Consider the following 22,618-nt stretch of genomic DNA (forward strand, 5'->3'; position numbering starts at 1 on the left):
ACTAGGCATATTAATACAGAATTCTGAGTAATAATTCATTTAAACTACAGTACAGAACCGTATTTCCCACACCCCTCAGAAGCAGTGCAAAGGCTTGGGGGAGTCAGGGGTAACGGAGGAGCTGAGGGAGAGGGAAGTAATTGCTGGGAAGAAGTCTGGGTATGAACTTGAAGGGTTGTTGGGTATGGGTGGGAAAAGTATGGAAGAGAGAGGAGGGACTGTTAGGGAGCATCCCTATGCAGACCCTCGCTCAGGGGTTGGCAACCTTTCAAAGAAGAGGAGCCATTTTTTTGTTTTTGTCTTTGACCAAAATATTTCAAAAGCCGCATCACACGCAAGACTACTTATAGAGTTAAAATTTATCAACTAATAATAATTGAACATATTAAAGTTATTACTACTCACCAATACTTTTAATGCAACTAGAATCTAGGTGCTTCAGCGAGGACTGTACCAGACTGCCCACAGCCTGGGTATGTAGCTGTGGTGTTAAACCATGCTGGGTCCATGCTGTTGCATCTTCAGTGATATATTTAGCTACGGTAGCTAGATTAAAGCTAGCAGAGCTGCAATCACGCTTCTGATTACAATGTAGGCACACCCCCTGCATTTGTACAGCACCCCTAGCACAATGAGGACCTGATCTCAGTTGGGGCCTACTGATGTTACTGACATACAACTAAGTTTGGACCCATCTCTCCTGCAAACACTTGCATTCAGATTTGGGTTTGTTAAAATGCATTTGCTACAGGGCCTGCAGAGACGTGACAGTCCCTCAAGTGAGGCTCAGAATAAGGCCAGGGGTCACAGTAATGCAATGTCACTGTACAGTATGTGTGCTCCCTGGGGGATGAGTGGTATCTGCCCTTCTGAATCATGGAGTGCCAGGAGCATTGCATACCCAAGACGACACAATAACTACACCTCTGCTGTGGTGGATTATGTGCTTATGAGAACCTCACCCTGGCTTTGTATCAGACTCCGAATCCCCCTCATGCAAACCTCCCACCTCTTCTACTGGGTGCCAGTCTTCCTTGATAACAAACCAGGGGATTGGGGTGAAGGAGTGGGTGCAGGGTCTGGGAGGGAGTTTGGGTGCAGGAGGGGGTTCTGACCTGGGGCAAGGGGTTGGGGTGCGGGAGGGATGTGAGGTGCAGGCTCTGGCTGGGTGGCGCTTACCACAGGCTGCTCCGAGCCGACAGCGCAGCAGCGCTCAGCAGGCTGCCTGCCTGCCCTGGCCCCACAACACTCCCAGAAGCGGCTGGCTGCTGGCACATCTCTGCGTGCCCCTGGCAGAGGGGCGGCGGCTCCGCGTGCTGCCCCCACTCCCAGCACTGTACTCACAGCTCCCATTGGCCAGGAACCAGCCAATGGGAGTTGCAGGGGTGGTGCTTGCGGGCAGCACACAGAGACCCACTGCCCCCTCCCCACAAGGGGCACGCAGAGACGTGCCAGCAGCCAGCTACTTTCGGGAGCGGCGTGGGGCCAGGACAGGCAGGCAGGCTGCCTGCTGAACCCTGCTGCACTGCCAGCCGGGAGCTGCCTGTGGTAAGCGCCTCCCGGCCAGAGCCTGCACCTCGCATCCCCTCAAAAAACGGCTGCCCGCAAGGGGGCAGCCAAAGAGCCTCATGTGGCTCCATAGCTGCAAGTTGCCAACCCCTGCCCTAGCCTCTCCCATACAGTCAGGCACATCTGCTCCTGTGCCCATGTGTCTCTGTGCCCCCACTCAGACATCCCCCTTCCCCCTGTGGCTCTGCGCCCCTTCCCCTTCTGCTCATGTGTCCTTGTACCAGTTCAGCCAGCCCCCTTCCCCCATCTCCATGTGTCCCTGCGCCCCCTGTGGCCCTGCACCTCCCTTCCTCCTATGGCCCTGCACCTTCACTCCCATTCAGCCTCTTCCCCAGTCTGTCCTCCCCAACTAGCTCTTATGAGCACTTGTCTGTGACCCCCCGCCAGCAACCCCACACTGTCTGTCATCCCATATCTCCTGTCTCCTGACCTGGCCTGACAGGCGCTGTGAAGAAGGCATTGCAGGCTCTTTCTCTTCCCTATTATAGCTAGAGCTTGCCAGGAGCAGCTGCTGTGGTCTAGCGCCACAGAGCCCTCTGGTGAGCAGAAGGCGGAACTGCAGCAACTTTTCAGCAGAAGCTATTTTCTGCACACACAAAAAATATGCACGGCACATGAAATATGCACATGCGCAATGGCGCAGAATTCCTCCAGGAGTAAATATATTGTGGGTAAGAAATATTTCATAAGCCAGATGTTTTTAGCACCAATGCTATTTACTGGATCACGGCAGGCCATCTAAGTCTACAAATGGGTCCTGAGCCCCATAATGGATGAGAACCACCAGACTACTTTTTACCTGCCACCTCAATCCAAAATGGGGACATTTTTTACCTGTGGAAAGAGGGGTCGCTCATCTCTTTTCTTCTTCAAGCACTCTGCCATTAGCCTCTTCATGGCTTTTGGACAGTTACTTCGCACTTTACTGAGATCTGGAGACAGGTATCCTCGTCCCACCATAAAAATGATCTTTTTAAAGAAAAAGGGAGAGGGAAAATTCATAAAACAAAACCATGTAACAAATCGGAAAGAATTACACATATTTAACTGTCAATATTCCAGAAGTAGTTCTCTGCACATATGTAGAAGTATCTGGCATAGTACATTTCACACCATTTGAGATGAATGACTTTGCTGATATACTTCATAAATCATTTCAGTAGAAAGGGAGTTATGCTCTTTTTACCATTCCCCTTTTAAAAAGGAACTAATGGGGAACCATAAATGCTAATAGACAATACTATTTGCAGGAATGTATATAAGGAACAATTCTTGAACACCGAAAGAGGTTATAATAAAAGGACTAAATGGCTCTGTTGCAGGACTAAAGGATAAATATTCTGTGCCATTTAATGATTTTGTGCTATTTTATCCAGAAATCAGTGGCAAATGCACACCTTAGGACAATTAAAGAAACATATGGCACCATACTTTTCCATCAGAAATTCTCCTGATTCTCTTCTGACTACTTTTTCTTAACATATTGGGAAAGGAGAGATTGCCTCTCTTCTACTGAGCCAGAGTGCTATGGGTCTGCTTTGTTTGGAAATAGATCTTGCATTTTCAATACCAATTTATTGAACAGGGAAGGCCTGCATTCCAGAAAGGACTAAAACTGAAGCACACAACTCCAACTCAATAAATATCTAGTGGGAAGGCAAAGTAAATTCTGGTGCATCTTCTTTTAGAAATATGAAGCAGACACTATTATGTAAAGCTAAGGTCAAATATAATGGAGCTTGAACATTCCGTTGATACTAAAAACCTCTTCAAACTAGTCAAAGATCTATTCATGCTGTAACAGACAAACACGACCTTTGCTGAATAACTAGCCAGATGGATCCAGCAGGCGTGTTGTGACTTCACATTTAAAGAAATGTAATTATTTTATGTCTTGTATGGGAGGCAAAGCAATTACATGTCAAGTTACATATGGAGGCTGCTTAAGTTAACATATTCTACTGCTCCTTCTTTAAACTTTGGACCCATATTCTACTGCTCCTTTCTTTAAACTTTCTGCCCTCCCTTTAGGAGATAGCCTGAAGCTCCCACACATCATCTTTGGAAACTCACAAGCACCAACTAAGTATCCAATGTAAAAACTTGTCTAGTCTACCCCTGGCTTCTGCTCCAAAGAGACAGACTTTTTGCCATCCAGGAGACAGCATTCTTTCGACTACAGGAAATATTTAACACTGAAATTATTGATAATTTGTTTTTGTTTGCTGATTTCAATATTACGGGTTTAATTAACATTGAGGACTTTATTTTTTTTTTTAAATCTTTACGAGTAGAGGAACATCACAAGAACAGTAGTCCTAATCTAAGGCCTGCATAATCTATAAACAGGCATGCCAGAGTTCAATTACATCACAGAGCCAATAAGGAGTGACATAGATTTTGCCCATTGTCAAACTTGGACTTAACTTTTCATGTCATAGCTAAACTGTTTGTTTTCTTCGTGGCCTAGAACTGTCAAAATATACAGCACCCTGTTTACATCCTTTTCAGTCAATGGACCGAGGAAGATAAACTCAAGGCATTTCACTGCATTTTACACATCAGTTGCACCTGTGGTTTAAAATTTGTTTCAGAAAACAACAGTCAGCATCCATGTCATCTATCACCAGGTAGACAAAACTGATTCATGAGTCAGAGCTGTCAAAAAATTAAAATGAAACAGGGCCAAGTACAACTTGTAAGTGGTAACAGTCTGCTGGCTGGGAATGTTGGCATTTCCCCCTCCTTTAAAAGATGTAAAATGCAGAAACAAGAAAGCGAATGAGTCACTCAAGAGCTGATGAATTGTGAAGCATTCTGACATATATGGAAGCAGCCTGTCACAGGGCGCCTCTGTCACTATCTGGTGAACCTCACTGCCTGGCCAGTTCAGTTTATTTCTCAGTCACAAACACATACCAGGCTGTTTAGCTTTCACCAAAGTGTGTATTCATTCCCCTCTTACATAACAACAGCATGCAACGCAGGCTTATAGCAAGGGTAGGCTTCTCTGCCGCCCTCACGCCCCAGCCCAGATTCACCCTCTGAGCCCCTCTCAGGCTGCCCCTTGCAGACTGTTTCCTCCCCTTATATTCTCCCCAATTACCTTGTTAACCCAGTGATTGTCACCCAGATGCTCCCAGTCCCCCATCAGAAAGTGTGTAATTGCCTTCAGCCTTCTCCAGGCTGCAGCAATGTCAGTGATCAGGGGGCTGCTGATAGCACCCTGTCACACAGCCATATAAAATTAAGTTCTGTGGATGAACATTGCTATGGCTGCATTTCTCAATATTGACACTCCAAGAACAGGGATGGAGACACAAACAATGTAACAAATGGCATCACCCAGACCTTAGACAGTTTTCACTAAAGGCCATGACACATACACACACATCCAATTTCCACATTAAACTGAAAAATTATGAAGAAAGTAAGGTCTCTGAACATTGTTACATGGAGGCATATTATGTTCCCTCAACACTGCCTGACTTACTGATTAGTTGGTCACAATTAAGTAATCTTCTTCCAAGGATATGCACACTTTGGAAAGCCATGTGTTTCACTAAGCTGACCTTGGGAGCTGCTTGAAATCCTGAATTTCAATTAACTAATGTATGCACTTTTCAATGTATGAGCTGAATATAGGACACAATCTGTTGGCCTCCTCAGTTCTTTTCCTGAACTATTTCTCAAGCCTATGTTAATTTGAAGTAATCAGCAAGGAGGAAGGTGGATAAATGTAAATATACGGAAGATCATCTGCTTTTTGCAGATCATTAAAACTAAATTAGATTACCATAAATAACACGTTCTCTCTTTAAGCAGATTCCTGCCACACAGTTTTCAGAATTTGAAACTTGCAGTAAGAAAAACAGAAAAGAATTAAAAGAAGTGTGAGAATGATGCTAGGTGGCCAAAATGAGTCTACACTGAGAAGGGACAGCTGAAAAACATTAGCTCGTTCATTTCACTAGCCTAAATTCTACATTGCAGTTAACACCTACAACAGACTAGTGAGACAGTGCAATCAAAACCTCCCCAAACCCATGGTCTCTTTACCTGGTCCCTGTTGTTGATGTTTGAGTATGGTAACTGCCCAGTCATCAGCTCATAAAGAACAATCCCAAATGCATATACATCTGATTGAAAGCTATAAGGGTTTTTATCTTGCATCCTGATTACTTCTGGTGCCTGTAAAAGGAAAGAGGATTATTCTGCATTTTACCACCTAAGGCTGCCATCTCACACACCAAATACAAAACTTTTGCTTTAAAAAAGAACAAACAAGCAGTGAAACAACACCAAGTGAGGTGCCATGCAAATGCAGTCTTTCAGTTTTAGGCTCCAACTGCTCAATAGGAAAACACATAGGCTTCCATGCTCTCTCTCTCTCCTCCGTACTGATTACCCAATTTCTCTCAGTTAGTTGCTGTACCAGAGGTATTTGTTAAAATCTTGTAACTTTGGAAACATGTACTTGGATTTGTTCAGGTCCACTGCTGAAAACAGATGCTCTAGAACCAGGGCCGTCCCTAAGGGGGTGCGGGACTCAGGACAAATCAGCCAGTATAGGCCCCTCTTAATATTTTATATACAGGTGAAATCTAGCGTGGGGAACAGACACCAGTGCTTGGAGGGTGAGGGAAGATGGAGAGTCACATGGTGGCACCAGTGCTAGGGGCTCCCAGAAAAGAGAGGGGTCTGGGGCGGAAGGGCAATGGATGAGGTCAGCCTGGCGCTGGCGTGTTCTGGCGGCGCTAGGACACTGAAGGCCAGTGCAGCATTGGGCGAGCAAGAAAAAAAAATACAACGCATGCTTCCCGCCAGTGAGTGCAGGCCCGAACCCCGCTGCTGGCACCAGGCCCCCGCTAGACTCCCAGGCCAACCTGGTCCCCTGAACCTGTAATCCCACCCCCTGGGCTGCCCTGGCCCCCCAGGCACCCCTAACTCCCCCCCCCCCACCCCAGGCCGGCCTAGCACCCCCCCCCCACATGACACGCACACTGAAGCGTGGGGCCTGGAGCTGTTGCCCTGATTCGCCATATCCAAGGGATGGCTCTGTCCAGAACTGCTGGGGCTACAGCATTAATATGGTGGATCTGAACATGGATTTCTAAATCCATTGGCTATCAAACTGGGCGAGTTCATTACTGCACTATGACAGGCCAACTGACACTTTACAGACTGAGAAGCAATTCTGAAACTGGAATTACAACAGTGCTAAAACAACCCTGACCGCCATCAAAGTTTTAAGGTGTGGATGGAGGGTAAAGCTGGGCTAAACAAAACTAAATAAGTTTCTTCTGAAGAGGTAATCAATCTGGATAATCTTTATGATAGTTTCTTCACATCAGCTACACTTGAATATATCAAACTTAAAAGCAAATTATTTTTAAACAAACGTGAGAACATTTCAGATTTTGCTGATTTTTTAAAAATGTATTTAAAGAAGAGTTACACGTATTAATTTAGTTGATCTTGACCATGTCAGCTTAAGTCAGATTCTATACGTCTGAGTGCTTGAGGGGTGGTGTTTGGAGACCTTTGGTCAACCTTGGAAACCTTTTGAAAAAATAGGAGCTGATGTTTCAAAGACCATCTACAGCCAAATAATTTGAAAGGACTACACCATTCCCCTTTACTTACCATCCATAGAATGGACCCAGACAATTGTTCAAACTGATGGGACCCACTCCATCGTGATTTCACTGTGGCTAGACCAAAATCACCTATTTTTACAGTAAGGTCTTCATGAAGGAATATATCTACGGAGGAAATGTAAAGGAAAAGAAGCAATGACAATACAGATTCCTATCAAGCACGAACACATTACATGACCCTCTGCCTGCAGTGTTAGGTGTACCAGTTTGTAGCATCCATACACAGTATAATTTTCAAGTGATCAGTTCTCGCATAGGCCTAGATTCCAAATAGCCTGTGAAGTCCTATCCTCTAAAGCAGCTCCCATTGGCCGGGAACGGCGAACCACAGCCACTGGGAGCTGCGAGTGGCCATACCTGCGGATGCTCAGGTAAACAAAGCATCTCGCAGCCTGCCAGGGGCTTACCCTGAACAAGCTGCGAACCAAGTTTGGGAACCTCTGCTCTAAAGATAGCTATAATGGACTAGTGGGTTAGACTAGTACTAAGCAGACTATGGACCAGATGATCACACTGCAATGTCAAATTCTTAAACGGCTGCTGGAAACAGCAGATATAGTGGAAGTCTGTGAGTGAGTTGTCAGGATCCTTCCATGTTTATAAGATGAATGGTTATCTGAAGTGAATGCTGATACTTCAACAAAACTTGCTTTCCCTTTGTTAACGTATTATAAGGCGCAATGAGTATTTCTTTTCTGCTCTTGGTACTATTATCCCATTCCCACCCAAATGTCAACTCTCCTCTAACATTTCTGAAAAGAATCACTTGTGAGCTGCTTTTCACTTTGGGAAGTTCATTTCTGGCTCAAGAAAGAGGCTTCATGTCATGTTCCAAGGTCACATCTTTAGGAAAGGATACTATTACTCTTGAGGTCTCTGTGGATGATTGACTTGGCGTGCAAGTAACTGAAAAGAAACAAAGAATGTTTTGGGATGGATGGGCTAAAGGATGTTTCATTCATCAACAGTTCAATGTACACTCTCTATTCTAGTGAAGCAACCAACAGTTTACATATTAAAAATGCACAGAGTCAAAGTAGTAAATCTTCAGTTACCCTTGATAGTCCTATCAAACCAGGAGCAGTTTTGCAGAAAGAATTAGATTTCTAGTGTCAAATCTGGCATTGCTGAAGAATAACATAACCAGCTGTGCTGCAGAAACCTTGTTTTTTATTTGTGTTTAACTCAACATTCGAAGCCAGCATCGAGGAATTTCAACCAAAGCTTTTGAAATGACCTTCTGTGTTGAACAGTTCCACCTTCCAGCCTTCTTTATGGTGATCCCCAGACATCAAGTCTTGACTGAAAATACCTCTGTATTCAGCATAGAATCTTATCTACTGGAACTATTATTAACTTTAGTCACTTTGATAATTTTTCAGTCAGAGGGTGAATCTTGACCTTACTAGTATTTTAATTTGTTGAAGTACAGAATATGGGTCCAATAAACACTTATTTACACAAATTGTCCTATTGACTTCAGTGGGACTACACCTGTGAGTTAGGATTACTCACACAGTCCTTGCAGGATCACCTGAGCTCTTTAAGGTTGATATGAATAGCTGTATTATTCAAATACTGAATTCTAGTATTTAAATTAGAAACTCAAATATCTGTATCAGAATTGGAGATTGACATGTTTAAATTAACAGTAAAGAAACTGATCCTGAATGCTGATGAGGTAATCTGCCTTCTCTGGTATATTGCAGAGTTCTGTTTCATTGCGCATTCGGAGTGATTGTTTTATTTTTATTTTTTATTGTAAGGTGCTAGATGCCTGGGATGGGGATCCTACAATGTGTAAAACTGTATAAATTACTAGAAGGCAAGTAGAGATTGCAAAATCCCAAAATGCAGATCCCATATTTACAACTGTTGTACATAATTCAACACAAGTTTTTCACTGAATGCATGAAATATGATTGTATTCTAAATTACAAACAACAGCACACATATGAATTATCAAAGTAATCAACAGATTACAGTCCTAAAGTTATTGTTTTACTGCTATTTTAGGATTTTTAGGTAAAATCTCAGTGTTAATAAGCCTCAGGTTAAAGATCATAATGACTACTGATTTGGTCCTTTGCTTTAAACCTAACACTATATCTCAGAGCTCATAATTAAACCTTGGCATCCCATCTTTTTGATAAATATTCTTCCTTCAGTCTTGAAACTCTATGTTTTATATTAGAATTGATCATCCACTGCAATAGAAGTGTTGGCAATAGCTAAAGGATTTGCAGGATTTGGTTTTTAATCAAATACTCTGGATACAGATTTTCAGATTTCTGCAAATTTACTGTTTCACTCTTCTTAACACAAGAACTACAGGGGCTTTGATAAACAGTCTGACTAGGCTACAGTTAGACATACTAAAGTGTATCTAATTACCTTTAATTTTTGTTAAGTACCTTTATTTCCTTCTGAAATATTACTTCTTGGAACAATATTCCTTGTTGAATAATATATCTCCATGCTTCTAACAGTAGTACATTAGAAGGCCTATTTTACTCTTTTCTTCAGCAGCAATAACTCAGTACGGTCATAAAATGATGTGATATATCAGGACAGGACTCTGGCCGTGGCACATCGATATTAACTTCATTTTGCACTTCAAGTGCAGCGCAAAAGAAAAAGAAGAATTCAATATTATCTCAAAGTTCATTTGCAAACAAGTGATGCAATACTTACTCCATGCCTTGTGCAGTCTGTCGTGCAATATCAATGAGTTTGATCATCTCAAATTTGGTCTCAATGATATGCAAATGGTGATACAAACTGGAACCCTCGCACCACTGAGTCACAATAGCCAACTGTGGCTTTGTTGAATAACCCATGAAAAGTAGGATATTCACATGTCGGGTTTTCCTGTAGAAGAAAATTTTCACTGGAAATCAATGAAAGCACTAATGGACATTTCACAATCCAGATGATGTGACTGCCTTTAGATGTACTAATATACAAATGCAGGTTTCATCAAGGAAATATCACAGCCTGGGTGTGCACAGTATTCTAAACTTCTTTCACTATATGGAAGGATTTAAACACTTCTGATGCCAGGTCAAGAATTGCTCACTGTTCAAATTTATCTTTAGAAAGGAAAAACTAGGAATAGGTCCAAAATATTTCTGAAAAATGCTAATTATTTCTGCTTCTGAATATTATGATAAAGGGAATAAGTGCAGTGTTCTGAATAGAATACCCAAGAGTCATAACTCCTGAAGCTATGTAAATGCATATTGATTATCTAATGTAATCAAAAAGATAATTTACACATTCTTACCTGAGCACTCCTACTTCATTCTTGAAGGCCTGTAATTGCTGAGGCGTCGGTGCTGTAACATTCAACATTTTCACTGCCACGTCACCTTAAAAATAGCCATTTAATAAACAAAATTAAGATGTATATAGTATACACAGACCACTCAATGAGGAAATGCAACATAGATCAGAACACACATACACATACTTCTGGAAATCTTTATTCAATAAGAGATGGACACCTCATGCTCATGAATAATTAGGATTCACCTTTAGTGTGATAAATTACTTTACTCACTAAAATTAGCAAGGTATCTGTTTCTTAACTTGTTGAAGTTCCAATATCACACATTTGATCTACTGCTTTGTTTAAATGAAAAATTAAATAAAAAGACACCCAGACAACTTCCTCTATGAAGCTTGGTAACAGTACTTTACCACAATGATTACATACCATGCCACTTTCCCTTGTAGACTGTTCCAAATGATCCAGATCCTATCCTTTGTCCGACTGTAATCTGCCCATCTGGTATCTCCCAATCATCACTTGAGTCCCGTCGACCAAGGGTTTTCTTTGAAAAGAAATGCAACTGTAGTAATCTTCATTAAAACAGGTTTTTTCCCAGCTAAAGGCTACTTGGGTATCTTTCTAAACCTGAAGCCTTAATAGGTCATTTATCATTAGGCAAAATTTATTTTCATTTGATTTCCAGAGTAAGTACTTAGTAATATTTTATTTACAATTTAATCTTTACTCTTAAGTGTTTGTGATTATTTTGAAGATGAGCACATACTGTACCTCTATACTCTGGCACAGAGGTGCACTACATAAATTTCCTATCATGGAGGCATTCATCACTGAGTCAGATTTTTGGTAGTTGTCACTAGTAAAATTGAGATATTATTAATAAACCAAAAAACTCATGACTAGGTTGGAATTTGAAAGACAAATAATGGTTAAATTGTGAATTTTAAAAACCCAGTAACTTTCAGGGGATTAGGCTAAATCTAGAATCAGGAAGCTAAAATGTGTGAGATGTAAGAAAATTCTAAAAGTTTTTCTCTCAGGGAGATCAGCATCCCACACTATGAAGTATATAGAATCTTTTGGATACCATCTAGAAAACCTGTATATACTCAGTGATTTACAACTGATTCATACATCTGTCTAAGTAGCCTAATGTTGTCCTGTTATCTTATTTATTGGCTTAACGTATATGATAGCAAATATCAGTTTCTTCAGAATAATTCTACATGGCTTTGATGAAGGAATAAGGATGCCTAATACAAAAGCAGTAATACATAGTTGATCTGCCCCTTACCATTCTATTCCTGTCTTCTGAGGATGAGGATGACTTCCTCTCTCGTTGTGGTCCGGGGGACTTCTGTAAAGCTTTCACACTGGTAAGGGACCCAGGCAAGGAGGCAGGTGGGGTGGCAGACAAACCGGTGGTTGAACCTAAATTGGAGATTAGATAAATGGAAGAATTTTTATGTAATTTTTTTTATAAAGACAGTGTATATACTAATTTATTGTAAAAAATATTAAGTGCAGGAATTGTGTTTAAGATGCAATATCTCCAAACACAAATGTAAATGTTAAAAGTACGGAAACGTGCACTTAGGAATACTGTATTAATATCTGATTAGTACTGAAGTCTTACTCAGAAAGCAGGAAAGACCAAAATTTAATCTACAGCAACATCCCTGTATGCCAAAGAGTCTTCAATACCTTGTTACTGATTTATTAAAAGGACAGTCTCTTTGAACAACAAAAACACCACTACACATTATTTTTGATATATCCAGTTTCTTTGATAACAAAAATAAAAATGTAATACTTTAGTTAACAGAGCCAGCTTCCCAGACTTGCTGTTGCCAACTTTTTAGGGCCCTGACAATTGCAGGGATGCAACAAATTGGGATTAAAATGGATTGACTATAAAAACTAGAGATGTTTTCCAGTTGAGTCCTCAAGTGCCATCTCAAAAACATTTGGCTGTTTCAAAGCTAGCTGCTAGCAGAGAGCACTTATTTCAAAGTAGCATACTAGAGTGCACTGGGGATTCAAAAGAACAAGTACTTTAGTTAGCTGCTTGAGTTTTATTCCATTAAATACAAAAAGAGCAGTCCATCTGCCTAGCATACAGTGTATGTAAACAAAGCTACACAGAAAAATGTCACTAATAACAGGATTGCATTTCAGAGCTTCAATGCCTGTTTATACAGAACACTTCAAACTAGATACTGCTTTCTAAAATAGCCTATAATTATTAGTAGCGAGGTTAAACTGACACTCCCAATATGAGGGACATAAAACAGGGCCACTTTTTAGTTAAGTTTGTGCTGCTCTGCTAATCATTACATGTCACCATGCAAGACCTCCAGTATTTCACAGATATTTTCTATTACAGTGGTGCTTGAGGAATTGGTACAAGCCACTTATTTTTCCTTCCTCTAATTCACGCAGCAGCTCCATTCCTGTTAGAAAGGAGACTTCTACTGAAGCAGTATTAAAATCCCAATTAATAACTGCTGCACTAGAGCTCAATGGTTCCTACTTTTCAGGGTATACCAGCCTGCCAGACTGAGACCACGGCTGCTACGGCCCTTTCAATTAGGTTTGATCTCATTGCTCCAAAACCCAGCGTTGAAAAGGGGAGGCAGACAAAAGGGATACACAGGCCATCATGAAAACTCATCATAAAGGTTGGGAAGGAGTAGCTAGAATATTATCATAAAGGTGTGAAGCACTAGTACTGATAAATGTGCCAGGTGTCTTACCTAAGCAGACTTGTACTAATAGTTGGAAACCACTGATTTTGCAAGGGTGGGGTTTTATTTTTAAAATCTAATACCTTAGTATTTCCTCCTTTTTATACTAATATCATAGTAGCTAGGTTTTTTGTGTTAATTTTACCATGTTTCTGAATTACAAACATTTCAACTTAACTGTCTGACATTTAAAGGACAGGTGCTATTTTCCTATAACCTTCTTAGATTATAGATTTTAGCTGTAATGTCAAAGTTCAACAAGAATGGTTTCTTCCTTAGAGGTAGGTCTTGTACTCAACTTTAAACAGAAGATACAGAAATAGCAATACAATACTCAGCCTTCTATGAGAATATGATTACAGCACAAAGTTAGAACTGCTTTAGTTAATCTATTTGTAAGTAACCTAGAAGCCTTGTTTTTCCAGTAATTATAGTTTGACTACTTCAGCTTCTGTTGGACTGAAACTTGTACAGCAAGCCATCAGCCTGCAATCTGAAGATATATTTTATGCACTATATTTAATTAATTCTGATTTGTTTAGTCATGTCTGTTAGATGAAAACTGAATAGCAAATGCCTCTCTTCAAAAAGATCATTGGAACAATTTTCCAAGAGTTTAGTCCATAAAGTGAATTGCTCTTAGTATCCTGAAACAAAAATCTTTGAAACAGCCAGGATAGTAGTATTTGAAAAACATATACAGTATGCACTGGACTATCCATTACTATCTATCTATCTATATATACACACACACACACACACACACTAATATTCTAGGCTATTGTTTAATACTTGGTATCTTTAGTATATGAAATCCCACTGAGTACTCTGGGATTTTGTACAATACAACAGATCTATTGACGGCCTCATGCCTGAGAGATCCTTAGGCCTGATAAGAAATCAAAATGATGATCTTGTTTAGTAATTTTAGTACACAAACAAGTATTGACTTTAATGGGACTATGCAGAGAACTGCAATAACTGCACACTAGTGTCTGATCTGATCCAACTTATCTAGATCCCCAACTTGATGTCAGTGCAACTCTCTGAAAACATATGAATCATAGCAAGTTGACACTTACGTGATCTCCAAAAGCCTAAGACCTAACAAAATATCAAGGGAAATGTTTGCAATTTGCATTTTATTTCTTACAGTACTTTTAAAAAACAGAGAATGTTAAATATAGAAAACTCTTAGAACATTAAATTGACAGTCAAGGAAATTCAAAGTTAAGGATGTCACTATGTCCTTGGCCTCATTCCACTGCAATCTGAGATCCCTGCAATAAACAAGCTATATTAGGGACAGTATGGAAACCTTAACTCTGAAATTCCTTGCTTTAGAACCTTTAAGTCAGATTTAACATACAGTAGTTGCATATGTATAAAGGTGGACGTGAGTATGTGTGAAAAGCACATTCAAAGCATTCCAGCCAGGCCAAGCAAAAAATTGGGGTGTTTTGGTAAACTCACACACTTACATACACACGGTGTGAGGGTGAGGCACAAACAGCATCTGTAGTGTTACTTATTTTGTTTGGGGTGAAAACGAGAAAGAAGAGCCCAACTACCTCTGAACACTGGGCCAGGCTCAAAATCAAACACTATTTCACTGGGGACAGAATGTAGGAGGGGACTGGGAGTCCGGGATTGGTATTTCCGAAGACAGCGCATCAGCTGGTTCAAAGGGGCTGTTAGAGAGAAAGAGACGGGCAGGCAGAGACAGGTAGACAGACACACAGAAGAAATGAAAGAAGTCATGGGAAATAACTAGGAGGCTTTGACGCCTATTCATAGATTGCTTCTGGATTTTGAAGGGAAAAAAACATCTCCAATTATTAAAAACATACTTTCAAGAATGGGAATAGCCAATTGTTCTCAGATGCCAAGCAGACAGCTTATGACCAAAGTTAAAACTGACATGATAGTATGACATTTAAATGCTGGACATAATGGGCAAAACTTGTTGAAAGCCACAGCTATCAAGACATACAAGATAGTTAAAACTGGCAAATTCTTTATAAGTAGGTTCATGGATTTAAGGCAGGGGAAAAAAGGGGTGGTACTAGAGCCAGTATAAGGAATCATAGCTCCTGAAAACACAAAGCAGTAGCCAGCTACCACCTTACTAGTTACCAGATACAGATGGCAAAACCAAAGTCAGCTGTAGCTTAAGGTATAAGACCCTAGCCACTGAGCTAGAGAGATCAGGCTAACTCAAGACTTTGCTGAGGGGTGAAGCAAGTCATAGTTAATAGGAAATATCAGGCCTGTTCATTATTTGGAGCAGGGTGAGTGGTCACATACATCTCCTCTTTATTAATAGTCAGCTATGTCATCTCAAGTGACTAAGTACAGCAAAGGAGACATTTTCACAAGACCTTGACAGCCAATGCTTAGGGTTCTTCCTAGGGAAAGCAGACTTCACAGTAGTGATTGTGGGCTCATGTGTGACACGTGAAGAAAAATGGTAATTCTGTCTTTTTTCACTAATTTTGCCTTAGCTAAGAGTTAAGGCTGTCTACAACAGTGCTGTTGAAAGGCATACAAGAGATCAGGCTTTAATAGTCATAATTATTTGTTTCCCAGGTTAACAAAGGCATGCAGTACAGCAAAGCAGCAGCTTCAGCTGGGGAGAAGGGAAGAAGGAGCTCAAGTATCTAATGACATTTACAACACACAGCAGTTTATATGGCCAGGTTCACAAATATGTTGACAGACTTCAAAGGAAGTCCCTGATGACTCCTTAGGTGGAAGGGTCATGGCTGACATAAAGGGCTTTGAGAATGGGATTGGAGGTTAAGTATATGTTGGGGAGAATCCTCAAGGCTCCATCAGGAACAGAGGGAATTCCCCTTTGGAAATACAATTATTTTAAAATTAAAAAACACTGGCTACCATTTCACAGCCTTTCCTCCTTCCCTCTCCCCCACTCCTAGAATGACTGAAACCCTGATCAGACAGATGCTAAACATCATGGACAAACAAATGTAAATACATTTCATTGCTCTTTTCACATTTCTCTCTGTGTCTGTGTTTGGAGGAATGAAGTAGTACAAAGGGGAGGGGCTAAGGCAATCATGTAATTACATTTAGTAAGAGAAGATAGTTCTAAGACTACTTACCTCCCTCTCCTCGTAACCCCTGGTCTCTAATCAAGTCCTACAAACAAAAGCACAAGTGTATGTATCTGGTTCATATATTATTATTTGTATCACTGTATTGCCTAAAAGGCCCCATCAGGATTGAAGCTCCATCACACTAAGAATTGTCCAAAGAGTAAAAGCCAGCCTCTGCCCTGAAAAGCTTACAATCTAATAATTACAGTAGCACTCAAAATATATAATAATGTATGAAACTTTAAGAAATCACTTAATTTCAAATAGTGTAACCCAACACTAATCTGAAATATAGGCTAGTTAAAACAGATGCATACTTGTAGGTATTGATTTAGGCCTGCAATTAGTCAACATGAAAGGGGAAATATTGAACCAAATCAGGAATCATTTTTCCAGTTATGTTGTGAGAGACATAAAATGCTCTTGAATGTCATATCAGAAGCTGGGACACCAATTTCGTAAGTGGACAATACTGATTCACAAAAGTTTCCTTAAGCTTTTCCTGTAGCAAGGTACCTGATTTCTACACCAAATGCTCTCAAGTTCTTTTCAAAGATGTTAATTAATTTTATCAGGTTCTTTTAGGTTGCAATGTAGTATGCATTGATTGCATTTGCTACAAAATATCCAGGGACCATAACACAATAACTGAGCAATTTTACAAGTAGTAGTAAACAATCAATTTTTGAACAGAGAAAAGTTATGCAAATTCCCTTCACGCATCACTTTTCATTAATGAGCCTTAAGTGTTTGAATCTGGTGGCCTGGTGACCCAGTAGGTTAATGCACTAACCTTTTGCTCTTACTTAGATCACAGGTTCAAGGAGTTTGTTCATCTTTATGTTTCGGTAGCTTTGCTGCTAAATCAAAACAACTCAACTGACAACTCAGTGATTTTCAGAGGGCAGGCTAACGGACAGGTAATGGTACTAAAAACCAGGATTCAGGCTTTAGTACCCCAATCACATCGCCAAACTCATCCATTTTATCCTCACCCATAACAATTTTACATTCAACAACACTTTGTCCAAATCATGGGAACAACCATGGATACTGGGATAGCTCCCCAATATGCCAATTTCTTCATGGGCCACCTTGAGGAAGAATTTCTGGACAAATGCACCATGAAACCAATGATATACCTGGGATACACTGATGATATTTTCATCCTCTGGACAGATGACCTAAATTCCCTTACTCCACAACTTTAACAACCACCACCCACCCATTAAACCTTCTCTAGAACACTCCCACACTAACATCAACTTCCTGGACACCACGATTAGCTTTAACCATGGAACCCTACAGACAACTAAATACATAAACCCACGGATCATCATACCTACTTTCACAGATCCAATAACCACCACAAACACACCAAGAAATCTGTTGTCTACAGCCAGGCACTCAGATACCACAGAACACGTTTTGAGGAGAAATTCCAGGATATAGACCTTAACACTCTTAAAACCGCCTTCACCAAACAAGGATACTCCAACAGAGAAGTAGATCACGCCATAGAATGGGCCACCCATATACCCCGAGAGAACCTGCTTCACTATAGAAATAACCCCCCCCTCCAACTGTACATCCCCAGTTGTCATCTATTACCCCACATTGGAACCCATATGGGGTATCATTAAACAGTTAAAACCCATACTCAATGGAGACCACATCCTGAAAGAAATCTTTCCTGAACCCTGTCTTATGGCCTCAAACATAGCCCCAATCTCTCCAAGCTCATCATCAGAAGCAAGCTCCCCAGAGACCAGGATACACCAACTCAAAGCAGCACCAGACCCTGCCAGAACAGATTCAAAGTCTGCAGACATATCTCCACTGCTACAATGATCAACACACCTTTTAAGATCCTACACATATGCCTAGCACAACATGTAGTATACCTCACCCTGTGCACTAAATGCCTCAATATCAACTACATAGGTGAAATAAGACAATCACTACGTTCTCGAATGAACTCACACAGAAAAATGCTAAAAGACAAAAATACCATATCATCTGTGGGTGAACAGTTATCACAAAAAGATCATTCTATATCTGACCTCTCAGTCATCATCCTCAAAGGAAACCTGCACACCTTCAAAAGACGAGCCTGGGAGCTTAAATTCATGAGTTTGCTAGAAACTAAAAAAAACAAGGACTGAACAGAGACATTGGATTTATGGCTTATTACAACAATCTATAACCCATTAAATCTCTCCCCCAGCTTTCACCCCCTATGACTGGAGAGGTGTTAACAGGCTACTTCACTGAATGTTCCCTTGAAAATGTGTGTTAACTACTTAGTCTAAACAATCTGTTCCACCTTGTATTTAGCTGTGACACTCTTGAGTACATTTCCCAGCTCTGAAGAAGAGCTCTGTGTAAGCTCGAAAGCTTGTCTCTTTCATCAACAGAAGCTGGTCCAATAAAAGATATTACTTCACTCACCTTGTCTCTCTAGGATACAGGTATGTGTTAGAAAAACTGGGAAGATACTGGTGTTAGTAGTAGTTTGCATAGTGCTGGACAGCATTATGCCTAGTTCGAAACAATGTATTTGTCCTTCATTTTCATAAATGTTAAAATTCAGCCTCCAAAATGTCAAAGGATACAGACAAAAAAATTCAAGACAATCATATTGTAGAAAATTATTGGAGGTTCAAGGAGAATGTTAAGGGTGATACATGTGGGGCAATAGACGATTTCTGAGATTCAAAGCAGCATCTGGTAATTTCAAATTCAGTTTATTGCAAGAACCACATCCTCCAACGCCAGGAACATTATTCCCATTGTAAGTGATACAAGAAAGCAAACATTTAAAACAACATTTCCAATACTTGGGATGTCTTACATGAGTTGTTACTGGCTTTTCAGGATCATCACTGTGGGGTGTTGCTAGCAATAATAAGTTCAGGAATTGATCTTAAAACTAATTGTTAGTGGCAGTGTGCTTGTGTGGAGAAGTGGGGATATGATTGTCAAGAGAGATTCAATATTATTTGTGAAGGGATTGCTTGATTTTTTCCCAGTTCTGGCTGGTAAAAACTCTTCTCTTGTTAGTTAGATTTATGAAGATTTAAGCAGATCAACAAGGATTTATTTAGAACAATAACATTTGTGTGTTTTACGAGCTCAGTGGCATGTATTAAGAAAGCTGATCAACTCCACTGTTATTGATCAAACTTATATTGATACTTACATCAATATTGACAGGCTCTATTGTATTGATGTGCACATTGGGTGCTGAAGACGAGCGGTCTCGTTGCCCAAATTGATTCCGATGGTCTTCATCTGCTGGTCGGAAGGGCTGTGGGATTGGAATGGATTTTGAAGGAGAAGGACTAGGGAGAATTGGTGGTCTGAGAAACAAAGTCAAGGAAAAAGAGGATTTAGGGGTACAAATGGCTTCACATATTCTATAGTGGGTGTGGCAAATCCTTTTCTTTTCAATTATGATATATATAAAAAGATCATTTCTTTAGTAGGCCAGTATAAAGACCCAATCAAAACCAATTTATATTTAACTGTCTATACTCCCCTAGGATTAATTGTAACTAATCCCTGCTGTGTGAACTCCCTAATTACAAAACAGTGAAACAGAATGTTCTGGGGTTAAAGCATAAACAATCTTTACTGCATCTAGTTACCTGTGTTAATCCCTTTATGCTAGGAATCAATGAGGTCAGATGTGCATTGCAGAGAATGGGATGCTCCACAGTTTCTTATACTAAGGGGCAAATGTGGTACCCCTTTCTTAACGGTAACCCAATGAGAATTAAAGGTGATGTACTACACCAGTGACCTGCGTTTGAATGATCTCGCAGAATAAAGTGCATATAAGAATAGAATTGCTGCGCAGTAGAGATGGACTGAAAACTATAAGTTAGCAAAGGTAACAATGTTACGGCTGTCATTGTAATTGGAATTATTAGTATCAAACTAAAAATAAAAATACTAACTTTTAACCTCTGTCTTCAGCAAATCACTTAAAACAATTAAATATTTTTAAACATTACTTATAAATATTACAATAACTGAATTGGAGAGCTTTGACCTGAAACATACAGTTCAGAATATATAGACCAGTTTTTGAGGAAAAGTAGCTGTTGCAGGTCATTAAAATGCCACTAAAACCTTAACCTTTGATTTGTGGAGTCCTGTGCATTTACTTAACAGAGAAAGTATCTACATGTGCCTATCCTTTTTATGAGTAAAAAGGCAAGATGTCACTTATCTTGGTACTCTGGTTAAGGGTAGTAAATCAATATTTGTCTATTATTCAATTCAAGGTCAATCATTGCTGGGTCTGTCGGTAAGATTTAATAGATTTAGGCAAAAAGTCAATGAGAAATGCCTGCTTTTCTTCTTCAAAGGTCACTTTACACTTACAGCACACTTGATAGCAGGTAACAGTCAATTTGAACTAACTGCAAATATGTCTTCTCATAACAGAGCAGTACTCTAGTCTGGAGACTGATAGATGAGTTAACCACATCCACAAAGGCTAGGCTAGGGAAGCGCTTTAGAAGTGGAGGCAAAGGACAAAGCAGCATGTAGCACCAATAAAGTTCTATCATGTCCCCTTTAAATAAATTCTTTCTAATCTTTTGTTCACTGATCTTTAGGGGCAACAGCACCCTCAACAGAGACAGTGGTCTTTTTTTATTTTTAACCCAAGGAGGATATCTTGAAGTCTACCTTATGGGCAGAGCTATATTTATCCCATTTTTCATTAGAGATTTTATATAGTTTAGCATAGGCCCTGGAAATAGATGGCTTCTTTCAACCAAATTATTGTGCACTCACTACCCTTCTCCAAAATGCTAAGCATCGGGGAAGCACAATCTGTCTTGATTTTCTTTTCCTTCTGGGGAACATTTGCAAGGGAATAAGGGACCCTGAGTTTTCCCATCTAGGATAGCCTGCATCATTTACTTTTAAGACAGTGGTACTCCGACCTCAGTGGTTCAGGAGTCAAATTAGAACTCAACATTAGACAAAAGAGCCACAGCGTAGGTGTTCTCTAATCAGTAGCTCAGGGAGACAAGAACTTTGGTAGCAGTGTCCATTCGGCCCGCACGTACACTGTACTCCCCACTGTGCTCTGCCATGGGGCTAACCAGCGCTGCATGGGCAAACCCCCCCTTAGTTTCTTCTCTATTGCAGAGTCCCTGACAAGAACTCTGAAGTGGAGAGGAGGATGGTGGGTCATGGAACACTCCTAGGGATATGCATCTCAAAGAACTATCGTTACTGCACAAGGTGAGTAACTTCCTCTTCTTCTTCAAGTAGTATCCCTATGGGCGCTCCGCTGTGACTCATGAGCAGTATCCCAATGGAGGGTTGGGGCTTTGGAGGTGCATCTGTTATAGATGATAATACTGCAGCACCAAAGTTGGCATCAGAAGCCGAGTCACCTGTAACTGCATCGTGTTCTGCCAAGGTATGTACAAACACCCAGGTGGCTGGTCTACAGATTTCCAAAATAGGGACATTCTTGAGGAAGGAAACTGAGGTGGAAATTGACCTGGTGGAATGGGTACAGATTTCAGATGGACGAATGATCTTGTAAATCTCATAACATCGTTTAATGCAGTTCGAGACCCATTTTGAGAGTCTCTGTGCGGATATTGCTGTACCTTTTGATGAGTCTGCAATGGAAAGGAAGAGCTTAGGAGATTTCCTAAAGGTCTTTGTCCTATCCAGGTAAAAGGCCAGAGTCCTTCTAACCATGTGTAGTACAGCCTCCCTGTTATCCCAGTAAGGCTTAGGGTAAAAAGTTGGGAGGTGAATCAGTTGATTCATGTGAAAAACCAAAATCACCTTGGGGATGAACTTCAGGTGCGGTCTGAGAGTAACCTTGTCTCGAAAGAATACTGTATAACGGGGGTGAGCCATCAGTGCCGATATCTCCCCTATTCTCCTTGCCAAGGCGATTGCCACCAGGAATGCTGTCTTCATTGACAGGTATGTGAGCAAACAAGTGGCCATGGGTTCAAAGGGCGGCCTAGTTAGGCTCTTCAGTACTCTAAATTCTAGGTCCCACATTAGGGTGGGACGCCTGGGTTAGGGAAAAAAGTTTACTATACCCTTGAGGAATCATTTTGTAGTTGGATGCGAGAACCCTGAGTATCCCTCTATTTGTTGATGAAAGGCTGCTAGGTGTACCTTCAGTGAACTAAGAGATAGTTCCGATTTCCATTTAGAGAGTAGCAGATGTCAGGGAAA

General features: G+C 40.6%; 1 protein-coding gene across 3 annotated transcripts in view; it reads right to left on the reverse strand.

Moving 5' to 3' along the window:
- BRAF (B-Raf proto-oncogene, serine/threonine kinase) overlaps positions 1 to 22,618 on the reverse strand; it is a 131,942-nt gene that overhangs the window by 17,586 nt on the left and 91,738 nt on the right. For 2 of the 3 annotated variants that reach the window (XM_054033945.1, XM_054033954.1), the window contains exons 8-17: positions 19,590 to 19,749; positions 16,394 to 16,430; positions 11,816 to 11,952; positions 10,948 to 11,065; positions 10,516 to 10,600; positions 9,924 to 10,100; positions 8,089 to 8,135; positions 7,216 to 7,334; positions 5,629 to 5,760; positions 2,404 to 2,538 (exon numbers count right to left, since the gene is read on the reverse strand). In XM_054033945.1, coding sequence (XP_053889920.1) covers positions 2,404 to 2,538; positions 5,629 to 5,760; positions 7,216 to 7,334; positions 8,089 to 8,135; positions 9,924 to 10,100; positions 10,516 to 10,600; positions 10,948 to 11,065; positions 11,816 to 11,952; positions 16,394 to 16,430; positions 19,590 to 19,749 — 1,147 coding nt within the window. Of the gene's footprint in view, positions 1 to 2,403; positions 2,539 to 5,628; positions 5,761 to 7,215; positions 7,335 to 8,088; positions 8,136 to 9,923; positions 10,101 to 10,515; positions 10,601 to 10,947; positions 11,066 to 11,815; positions 11,953 to 14,839; positions 14,960 to 16,393; positions 16,431 to 19,589; positions 19,750 to 22,618 lie in introns of all 3 variants that reach the window. The other variant, XM_054033964.1, reaches the window with a different exon arrangement.

This window comes from Malaclemys terrapin, chromosome 1 (assembly GCF_027887155.1).
Source record: "Malaclemys terrapin pileata isolate rMalTer1 chromosome 1, rMalTer1.hap1, whole genome shotgun sequence".
Classification (NCBI taxonomy): domain Eukaryota; kingdom Metazoa; phylum Chordata; order Testudines; family Emydidae; genus Malaclemys; species Malaclemys terrapin.